The 11,325-nt window shown below is 36.9% G+C and overlaps 1 protein-coding gene and 1 long non-coding RNA gene across 7 annotated transcripts in view; one reads left to right on the forward strand and one right to left on the reverse strand.

Moving 5' to 3' along the window:
• Positions 1–4,186, reverse strand: LOC111152093. Its single transcript, XR_002640902.1, has 3 exons — positions 4,155–4,186; positions 1,877–1,922; positions 1–960 (listed from the first exon to the last, which is right to left on the reverse strand). It is a non-coding gene; the product is annotated as an uncharacterized LOC111152093 (long non-coding RNA).
• A 1,476-nt stretch (positions 4,187–5,662) lies between these two features.
• Positions 5,663–11,325, forward strand: part of LOC111152036 (protection of telomeres 1) — a 77,478-nt gene continuing 71,815 nt past the window's right edge. Inside the window, exons 1-3 of one of the 6 annotated variants that reach the window (XM_022510316.1) lie at positions 5,663–5,736; positions 5,818–5,891; positions 6,841–7,024. In XM_022510316.1, the coding sequence (XP_022366024.1) occupies positions 6,902–7,024 (123 nt within the window). In that variant the 5' untranslated portion in view covers positions 5,663–5,736; positions 5,818–5,891; positions 6,841–6,901. Of the gene's footprint in view, positions 5,892–6,840; positions 7,025–11,325 lie in introns of those variants that run through there. The other 5 variants (XM_022510317.1, XM_022510314.1, XM_022510313.1 and 2 more) reach the window with 5 other exon arrangements.

Consider the following 11,325-nt stretch of genomic DNA (forward strand, 5'->3'; position numbering starts at 1 on the left):
TTTCAAAAAACTTGTCACACCAATTATTTTATAGTCATTTAATATCCTACATCTATAATAGGTCCCTTTATTATTTCTGACATTTTTGTAACATTTTGACTCACTTTGAATAAGTTAATTAGATTCCTTTAAAGTCTACTTACTGTTTGCTCTCTACAATCTTGAGATTCATTTCTTGTCAGATTGGGTTTGGTAACTGATGTTAGTAAAGCATGTTTTCCTTAAAATTTTGGCAATACTTCTGCTAGCTCCTGATATTTTTGTTTGATAGTTTGTTTTTGCCTGGCTGTGGATATACATTCTGACATAAGAGCTAGCCTTAGGAGACTGTGGGAGCAAAATGCTGGTAGACTATGCCAAAAATTTCTGTCTGATTATGTCTGGCTTCAATGATGCAGGCACTCACCCTTGCCACTTTGTTCCAAGGACAAATGTAGCTGATGCCCAGGGAAGAAGAGCACTCTGTCCAGCTATTCCACATGCATTCACCCAAATAATCCCTTCTCTGGGGGCCTCCCCAACTGTTTGAATGTGTTGCTCTGGGCATGAAGCATCCTTTGGTACCATTTCACATCTGCTGCTCAATCCTCTTCTGTAAGCCTCTTTCTTCTTTTTTCTGTATTTAATGGATTCCTCAAATAACATGACTAATTGATAAAAGACATTCTAGTTTTCCATCACCACTTTAGATTTAATATTTTATAATATTTATGGCCATTAAAGGTGATTTGTGTTGGAGAGAGTTTTTATATTTTGTTAGCCATCATCATCCAATGTCCTTGTTCAACGCTTCTATGATTACTGATTTGAAACCTGTTTTTTCCTGTGGCCTGGATTAAACATTTCAAGAAGGTAATTTAGTAACTTATAGACTTATCTTTTCTAGGTAAGTCTCCAGCAAATATCTCTTCATCTCTACTTGGAATGCATTAGGTTATGTGCTCCTTCCGGAATCTTTAACTGTGGGAAAGAGGATAGGATTTTTTTGAGGGAGGAATAGATGACGTGATATAAAGAAAATCAGGAAGGGGCACCTGGGTGGCTCAGTGGGTTAGGGCCTCTGCCTTCGGCTCGGGTTGTGATCCTGAGGTCCTAGGATTAAGCCCCGCATTGGGCTCTCTGCTCAGTGGGGAGCCTGCTTCCTCACCCTTCTCTGCCTTCCTCTCTGCCTACTTGTGATTTCTGTCGAATAAATGAATAAAATCTTAAAAAAAAAAAAAGTCAGGAATAAATGGAAGGAAAAGAGGCATTTCTAAGATAAGGAAAAATTAGGATGAGACTGATCAAAGTTATTATTAGCATTTGGGAGTCTAATATGTATAGAATTAGCAGATTATTTGGAATACATAAAAAATCTTAATGGTTAGAGAAAAATGAAAAAACAAAAAAGAATATATTTCCTCTTTATCTTTTTTAAAAATTTTAATACACTTACAAGACTGTTAAATAAGCATGCCTCTAGACCTTGGACCCATTTACACCATGTTAATATGAAAATAAGTAGGAATGGCAGAGTATTTGTTTTTCTCCATCTGTTGTATTCCTTTGGCTGTGCCAGACTCTGACACTGCACTCTGGGTTGAATATATCCTAATTAAACTGAAGTTTTTCAAATGTGATTATATGGTAATCATTTCTATTCTGCTGTAATCATAGGAAGGATGTCTTAGACTAATTTTTTACTATGGAGAACTAGATAAAAGTAGGGCCAACACAAATGATATTTTACTCTCTAATTAATTCAGTTGGCTACAGCCCTATCATTCTAACAACACATAATCTTTAATGGGCAAGTTGTGGGAAGAAAAGATATACTGCCATTTAGCCATAGAAAGTCTCACTGTTATTGTACACAGGTGAAAAATGAATAAAATACCTTCAGTGTTCATTAAGGGAACTCTGTGATGTTGGCTTTTCCATTCCTGAAAAAAAATAGGAATATAATGAATAAATGCAGATTCTATTTAATAGAAGATCTGACAAAGTTAGGAAATGTCTTTTTGTGTTAAAAATGCATTTTGAACCTAAAGCAAATGGTTCTCTATTATTCCAAATAACCATGATGAATTTAAAAAACATGCAACCTTCTAATCAATTTTCCATTACTTAAAATCTTTCATTATAAAGGCTTTAAAAATGTTCCTATTTTGGGTCACTCAATAAAGAAAGGAAAAAAAGAGAAAAAATATTGGGCAGATAAATAGCTACCTACTATGGTGCTCTCCAACTTTTAGATGACTGACTTTCCAAAACAAACAAGCCATCAATGCAATATTTTATTCTAAGATTACATAGAAATGAGGTTCTATATGTGAGTGTTACTGCAGGATTTTCCAGAACATATCCTCATGGTATAAAACATAGGGCATGTAAAAAAGAGGCACTCTAAACTCTAGACATAAACCCCTACTTTTACAGTGCTAAGTTGAAAGATCTTCTAATTTATCCTTCATGTTTGTTAATTTCCAGCAGGTCTTTTCCTCTTATATTTCTTCATCTCTTCTGTGCGCTGCCTCGGTTATACTGGTATCAATATGAACATGAACAAAGCTCCCTGCTTCCTTACTGTGAGCTCAGTAACTTTACTCTAGTAAAGTTTTTTTTTTTTTTTTTAATTTGTGAATGGAAGACAGCACAAGCACCAGAGAGTATACACCATCTAGCTTTTTGATGGTTCCTCTTTAATTTTTCTCTTCTTCACCTCTACAGAGAAACCTGAAGAACCAACCATATTTTTAGGCAACATGGTTCTTCCCACACATAGGCACCTGCAAGTCTTGGTTTTGTTCTATAAGCCAACTTGTCAGAGAATCTTTTTCTGAATTAATACTCATGTTAATTTTTCTGAATGGAGGTTTTGTTTTCCATCTTAACATATATCATTAGTATAACTCAACAGAAGGCTATCTCTGTGGAGTCAGCCTATCTTAACCCTTTCACTCAGTATGAGTCACTAGGTGCCATGTGGCAGGATCCAAAACAGGAGAATGACCCTTTCCTCCTCATATGAAAATCTAGGCCCTTCTTGCTTAGCTCAGACCTTGCTTTGCACATTTAGATTCCCTGTTATGCTACCTTCCTAATATGTACTAAGTGATTACAGTTCTCATCATTTAAATTTATTAATTTAAACATAAATTTGCTATAATTTATGTCTGAATTATCTTGTTTCAAATATATCATATAAAAATTTGATGCTTTATTGAAATAGGATTTTATAAATTGATCTAGATGTTCAATAGGGTTGGACAAAAATTCCCTTAGGTTACAAGGAAATGAACTCTAACCAATGTCACCTAGCTAGGAAATCTGCTAGGGAATCTCAGAAAATGTAAGATGATATTGTCAAACTGTAGGGATGCAACGTGCAAACAACAGCTTGCAGGAAGATTGTAAATCACAATAGTAATGGGCTAATGATGCAGCAATTATTGCCAAGAAAATAAATCTGAAGTACTGGGTGACTAGGAAATTCAATTCAGAGTTTCAGGTTAAAAAGTAAATAGTAAAGAGCAATGTAAAAATGCTAACAAGAGAGAAGTGTATCAGGGAGAAACTTAGCATGTCTGACTCCATATTGCTTGTTTCTTTTGAAGCTGTGACCTCTAGCTTAGAAACTTCTGCTTAGCCCGGCACATAGGCATGCTACAACTAAGATTTATAAAAATTGATTTTTACCCCAAATCTACCCCATCCAAGGATAAGGAAATACATATAGAATTGACTATGCTATGTTTAAGAAATGGCATGACCAGATTCCTGTATGTAAAGATCAACTGACCAAAGACAAAGAAGATATACAAGCTTCCTGAGATGTCTACAGAGGTCAGTAATCATTTTGACTCCAACCTCCCCTTGACTTCCTCCTTTTGCTAACATAAAAGAAACTTGAATTTCATACTAGGGAAGATGGTTGTTTGGGATGATTGTCCACCATCTCCTCAGTTTGCTGGCTTTCCAAATAAAGTTGCTTTCCTTACCCAACATCTTTCCTCTTGACAGGCCTACTGTGCGGTGAACAGAAAGAACTTGGTCTCCATTACAGAAGTACCAGAAATATGCAGATTAATTCCTTTTATCTTTGCTTAATAACTTATAAACAGCACCATATCTTTATATTTATGTTTTTATTAGTAAAAATACTTATCAGGCACCTGGGTGGCTCAGTTGGTTAAGCGACTGCCTTCAGCTCAGGTCATGATCCTGGAGTTCTGGGATTGAGTCCTGCATCAGGCTACCAGCTCCATAGGGAGTCCGCTTCTTCCTCTGACCTTCTTAGCTCTCATGCTCTCTCTCTCAAATAAATAAATAAAATCTTTAAAAAAAAAAATACTTATTGACTTTTAGTACTCATTATTTATTGGTGAGAATCTCATTTTAACTTTTAAAAAATTGAGCATTTCACATTGTGGTATGAAAAATTGACACGACTGCAGCCATTTTGAAATAGAGCCAGAGGGTTCACTGCAGAGAAAGTACTTTACCTGTTTTGTTTTGAACTGGACTATAAAATTTTGGACTGGGGGGGCGGGTGGTGGTGGTGGTGCCTGGTGGCTCAGAGTCAGTCTCCTACGGTCCAGGCTGGAGGCGCCGGCAGGGGAAGCGGGGGCGGTCCGCTGGGCGATTCATAAATCCTGTAACCAATAAAAACTCTGTTCCAAACCCGGGGCGGGATTTGAGATTAGAAGCTCCTGCGAGCAGGGAACTTCCTGTGCCCCCCGTTTTTTCTACCTAAGACGCAGTCGTCCAGATGCGCCCAGATATTACGGAGAAATAACTTAATGAGTAATGCTATTTTTAGATAGACTGGATTAACGTCTTTATTGGTTTATAGGACTATGGCTTGGGGGTATAATTAATAAGACGTATTTTTAACTGTGAATCTTTTGCTAATTTCCTATTTATATTTCCGATCATTTGATAAAAGTGAAACCCACCTCAATGCAAAGACAGGATGTAATAAATAATTGCATAAATATCTCCAAGGCTAATCTGGATATCCGCTGTAGATACGTATTTGCAGGAGGAAATAGCTATGTTTAAAGTAACTATTTTTTAAGCAGGAAGCATTCTGTTAGCCCACCTTCTCTTTCCCCTCACGCCCTTGTATTCACATACCGTGCACAAATCCAAGGGGACAAGAAGCTGAGCTCAGGAGCTGAACTGTCCATTTGAAATAAACGATGCTAAGTAAGGCTTAGATCCTCTTCTAGTTCTTATTGTCTTATCCAACTCAGAAATACTGTGCCTTCTCTCCCTAAGTGAAATCCTCCACCTTGGCTCCGGATTCTGGCCACTTTCATTTCACCTCCTATCATGAGTTATGTATCTTCTCTCAACAGATTTCCAATTTCTCCTTATTGTTTCCCCTTGGCATTTAAACATATTTGTCCACAGCCTAAGCATATTAAGGGCAGGGAGAACGGAGGGGCACAGGAAGTGCCCTGCCCACCGGAGCTTCTAATCTCAAATCCCGCCCCCGGTTTGGAACAGAGTTTTTATTGGTTACAGGATTTATGAATCGCCCAGCGGGCCGCCCCCGCTTCCCCTGCCCGCGCCTCCAGCCTGGACCGTAGAAGACTGCCCGGCGCTGGGACGAAAATTCCTGGCGGATACTCTACTAAGGACCCGTCCTCCCCCTGGCGCGCGCCATCTACGTAAAATGCGAAACTTCCAGGATACCTTAGGCCTAGAAACCATCATGCATGCAGTTCGTCCTCCGCGGGCCTGGGAGCAGTAAGTTCAGCCCTAGAGACCGTATACGCATGCGTGTGATGTCACTTGCGCGCCCTTCTAAACTTCCTTGTTTTTCTTTAGTGCGTAGGTGAGTGAATTTCTGCGTCGGTTTGGAGTTCGTTGGATGGGTGTGAAGTCTTTCGGTTTGTGAGCGGGTATGCTAAAAAAAAAAAAAAAAAAAAAAAAAAAAAAAAAAAAAGCTGGTTTAGTTTAGATCAAAATTTGGTGTCGTTATTGCAGAAAGACCCTTCATAATTGTCTTTAGCGTGAGAGGGCTGTGTTCAGTATCTTGCTTGGCGTTTTGTGAGCCTCTGAGTTGAGTTAGTCTAAGTCCTCGCCCTCACAGAGCTCCAGGGGCTTGGGGAAGGTTGATGCGCACATATTAAAATTAGGTTTTGGCACTGGTGCGTGTCCCACTCAAGACGTTTGAGAAATAAGATTGAAACCAGAAAGCACAAGTTAGTATCAGTTTAATAGTCCTTGAGAGTGTATAGGGGCTGGAGGCAGGAGACAGCATATATTTTGTAGTAATAACCTTTTGGTGCCCAATTTTTTTTTTAAGATTTTATTTATTTATTTGACAGAGATCACAAGTAGGCAGAGAGAGAGGAGGAAGCAGGCTCCCTGCTGAGCAGAGAGCCCAATGCCGGGCTGGATCCCAGGACCCTGAGATCATGACCTGAGCTGAAGGCAGAGGCTTTAACCCACTGAGCCACCCAGGCATCTCAGGTGCCTAATTTGAGTACACAATATTACAACTGCTAAGGGATGAAAAAAGAAACCAAATTTTTCAATCCCCCTCCCCTTCCCCAGTAGCTAGTACATTTTAAAGCACAGTTTTGCCAAAGGACATTGTCAGTGCAGTTTTCACAGGTCCAAAAACTGGCTTTTAGAAGTACTTCTTTAAATAGAAAACTAAATAGAAAAGGCTTGAGTTTCAGTGTCTTAGGGGAAGGTGTATAATAACCCTTGTAATAAAATTACAGAGTAATCCACTCCACCCCCAAGAGTGATTACTAACTTAAAGAAAAAGCAAAACTAAGTCAAAGAAACTTAAAACTACTGACTATACTTTGGATAAAACATTGGTCTTTGTGTTTTCAGCAGCAAGCTGTCAATTTCCTAGTTGAATTTGCTTTGGACAACATTTTGAAACAGAGCTGATATGCCACTTGAATTAATAAAAGAAGTCAATGGAGTGCCTGAAGTTGAGCTGCTAAGTGAATTAAACAAAGTAGATATCAGTTCTCTACAGCCAGGTTGTGATTATAGCAAAAAATACATACAGGTAAGAATTTTCATCACTCAGAATGCTTTTTTCTTCTAAAATGAATGCTTATTTTTATGTTTAGCTTATTTCTAAGAGTTGTTTTAGGAATAGTTTTAGGTGTGTCACAATGTTTGTCGTTATTTGGTGCTGTTATTCTTAATTATTTAGTGTTCATTTAGCAAACATTTATTGAATTCTTCTGTGATACAGTGGAATAAATTCTGAGGGTACAAAGATGAATGAATATGATCCTTGAACTAAAGGGGACTGCATTCTTTTGGGTTTGGATAGTTTACCTAATCTCTGTTTATAATTAATAGGTTGGTATTAGCATTGTGGTATGTGAACGTTTAGGAGAGAACCTTTGGTTCTGACAAGTTAGGTCAGGAAAATGGAGCTGGAACTTAAAGGATGACTGAGATTATACCTTTCATTTTGGGTGTAAGCCAGCCCTCAAGTGCATGTTGAAAAATTTGGATGTTACCCTAAATAACATCCCTTAATAATAACCCTTAATAGATTTTAAGCAGGACAAAGACATGATTTACTTTGAGTTTAGATTACTCTGTCTTTTGGGTGAAGAGTATATCAAAAAGGGCAACAGAGTTGCAGTAATTTAGTTTAGAGGTGATGTTGGTCTGAACCAGGGGCAAGAGGAGATGATGGGATGGAGACAGACAAAATAGTAATGAAATAATAGTAATAACAAAATTTAACATTAAGCCCTTTTGGGAACTTGGTAGTGCTTTATGTATATCAACTCATTTAATCATCACAAAACCGTATGGATTGGGTACTATTATTCTTGGGCTGTGAGGAGACTGCATTTCTAAAAGGTTAAATAATTGGCTTGACATGCTTAACTGCTTAACATGCAGTTAATAAGTAGTAGAGCTGGTGTTAGAATTTAGACATTCTTGCTTTGGAACTGACAAGCAGAATCAATAGGTCTTGGAAGATGAGTAGATGAGAGAGGTTAAAAAGGAGTTCAGGAAATTTCCCTGGTTTTAAGTCCTGTCAACCCTGGGAGAATAATAGGCATACATTTAGGAAGAAAGATAATGAGTTCGGTTTTGGATATCTTTCAGAGGTTATTAGATGTATCCAGGTAGTAATGTCCTGTAGGCAAATAGATTTGGGGTTCTGGAGCTCAAAGGGTTCCTCCTCAGGGAGATTTGGGCCAAAGAACAGAATGAGAAGATGTGTTGAAGGATGTCAATATTAAGAAAGTAGCATGAATAAGAGATAGATAATCCAGGGGCGTAGGAGAAAAACCAGGAGAGAGTGGTGTCTTGTATACTTAGTAAGGTAAGATTCAAGGAGTAGTATCATAACTAGTAACTCACAAGTAGTAACTCTTAGATAAATTGCTTTCTGGTACACACACTCAAGTGATTTACAATGTTCCCTCGTTTAAGTCTTGAAAGAGCCCTGTAAATAGATATTATTATTCCCATATTATAGTTGGGAAAACAGATACAGGTTAAGTAATTCATCCAAGGTTAGATCCAAGGTTAGCTAGTAAGTGGCTGAGCTGTGATTTGAATTTTCATTGTCTTTGCTACTAACCAAAGCATTATGTTGCTGCTAAACATGCAAAAACATTTGGAAAGTATCTGTTAGATTTGATAATCAAGAAAGTACTGGTCACTTGGAAAGACCGATGTTGCTGGGTTGGCTTTTAGTGGTTTGAGGATTCAGTGTCGCGTGAGAAAGTGAAAGCAGGAAATGTCTTTCAAGGAGTTGGAGGATGTTGTGGTATTTAGATATTTTGATTATGGTCATAGTCCTGTAACAGGAACAGAAAGTTTTTTAATTTTAGCTGAGTCAGTTTTGCATTTGGTTAACAGTGACTAGCTTTTATACTAAAGTCAGCTTCACAACTACTGCACTAAAGTGAAATAAAACACATTACATTTTTAAAAATGTATCTGCATTTCCTTTCCTCTTCTATTCTTTCCTCACTCTGTCCCCTTTTCCTCCCAGTATACTCACACTCAAAACTCAAAGACCATGTTCACAAACTTATCCTACAGCAGTTTAGCACCCTGAAAAGGAGTGGAAGCCCTGGAGACTTCCAGGCTGGTTGGATTCAAGGATAGACCCACCATTTACTAGTGATGTAATTGGGAAAGTAATTTTATCTGCCTGTGCCTTATCTTTTCCATCTGTAAGCTAGGAATTGTAATAGAACCTACTTCATAGAAATGCAATGAGGATTAAATGTAAAGTACTTAATGGATTCTAAGTATTCAGTAAGTGCTGATTACTGTGGTCAGTATAATGGTATCATTAACAAGCCTTTGGACAAGGAATTTACCTAATCTCATAGTTTTCAGTGAAAATAATATAATCTCATTCACCAGAGACAGGATGATTTTGCAATTAGTGAAGTCCAAGCTTCCAAGGCTTTACTTGAACAAGCCCAGTACCATGTTAGGAGTCTTAGAAACGAATTTACATTTTCATATTTGTAAAATATACTCAAGTGGAATGTTTTAACCTAAAATGGTTAAGATTGCTGTCTCTTTTCCATTTTGACTTCCCCCTCCATCCCATTTCCTGTCTTATCAAGTGACATTGGAATGGCTGAGTACATTTTTGGAACATTTTGGAACATGTAGGTAGGGGGAAGTTGACTTGAATAGGTTTAATGAGTTGTATTTGTGTGCTTTGCAGTTAGTTCCATTTATAGCCAGATATACCAGCTCTCCTGGTGTAAGAAATGTTCTCCAGGAACACTCCCACTCACTGGGTAGTATAGAAGTAAAGTACAGAGTCAGAAGTTGTAGGAGGGTATGAATATATACTGTTAAACCTAGCATGGGATGTATAGTTAGTGGATAAAATTAGGTACCGAAACAATGGAATCAAGCTACTTCAAGGACAGTTGTTACAAATCTTAGGCTTATATAGGAAAGAAACTTAATAGAAATTTTTTCAAACTTGTCAGCAGTCCTAAAAATTTACACAAGGTTATTAATAACAAGTGGTGAAGTAAATACAGTTGTTGTAAACTATCAATAACGAACTAATTATGATTTCTCACTTTAAATATTCCATTTCATGTTAAAGAATACATTCTGTTGTAAAGGAAAGAAGAGGAAGGGATGCATTTAAAGAGGATGTAAGATTAAAGGGTTAATAACATTGGGGACAGTTAATAACACAGTGATCTGTCTAAATATGTTATTGTTACTGATTTGTAATTTCTGCAAGATTTCAGCTTTTTTGAAGTTTATTAAGACTTAATTGAATAGGTCACATGTGGTTTGCCTTCCTGAACATTCCTATAGTTGATAACAATGTGTTTTCAGCAATTGTCTGGTCTGTTGGTCTGTGAATGTTAATGGTATAAACTTGTATGATTGTGTTTTCAGGTCTTCTCTATTTGTACTGATTTTATTTCTCCTTGTTCTATCAATTACTGAGAGAGAGGTGTTAATACCAGGTATGATTGTGGATTTGTCTGTTTCTTCCTTTAGTTATATCAATATTCATCTGTTTTGAAGCTTTTTTATCAAGTGTCTATGTATTTTGGATTGTCATTTCTTTTTAATGAATGTATCCTTTTGTCATTATCAGCTGTCTCTATCTCTGGTAACTCTTTGAGCATCTGTTTTATCTAGTAATATAGCCATGCCAGCATTCTCAGATTAACTGTTTGGCTGGTATATCTTTTATTTTTAATTTATGTTTTTATATTTTAAGCATCCCTTAGATAGCATTCATTAGATCATGCTTTTTAATCAAGTCTGTCAATCCAACAAAATCACTGTTTTACTGGATGGAGCCGCTCTGGCTAAACAGGCCCTTACACTCACCATTTATTTGGAGTGCTTAATTTATATGTAAAGTAATTGTTATAATGGTGTTTAAGTAATACTGTCTTGCTCTTTGATTTCCATTTGTCCTTCCTATGATCCTCTTTCATTCCTTCCTGAGTTCTCTGGGTTCTGTTAAATATTGTTTCCCATTCTGTTCTATTTTCTTTGTTGGTTTGAACAGCACCTGCCTTATTAATGGTTAATCTAGTACTAACAATATACATTCTTATTAAAATCTACTTAGAGTTAATATTGTACACTTTTCACATGATACTTTTTATTTCTCATGTTCTGCTTCATTCTTCTCACTTGACAAATAAAAGAATTTTACAGCATTAAAATTCCATTTCCTACTCCCCTGTTCCTTGAGCTGTTAGGATATATCTGTTTATATGTGTATTATAAACTTCCACCTTACAATGTTAGCTCTTGCTTTTTAATGGGAAATTGTCTTTTTTTTTTTTTTTTTTTTTTTTTTTTTTTTTTTTTTTT

Source organism: Enhydra lutris, unplaced genomic scaffold (assembly GCF_002288905.1).
Source record: "Enhydra lutris kenyoni isolate GAN:26980312 unplaced genomic scaffold, ASM228890v2 scaffoldscaffold27, whole genome shotgun sequence".
Classification (NCBI taxonomy): Eukaryota; Metazoa; Chordata; class Mammalia; order Carnivora; family Mustelidae; genus Enhydra; species Enhydra lutris.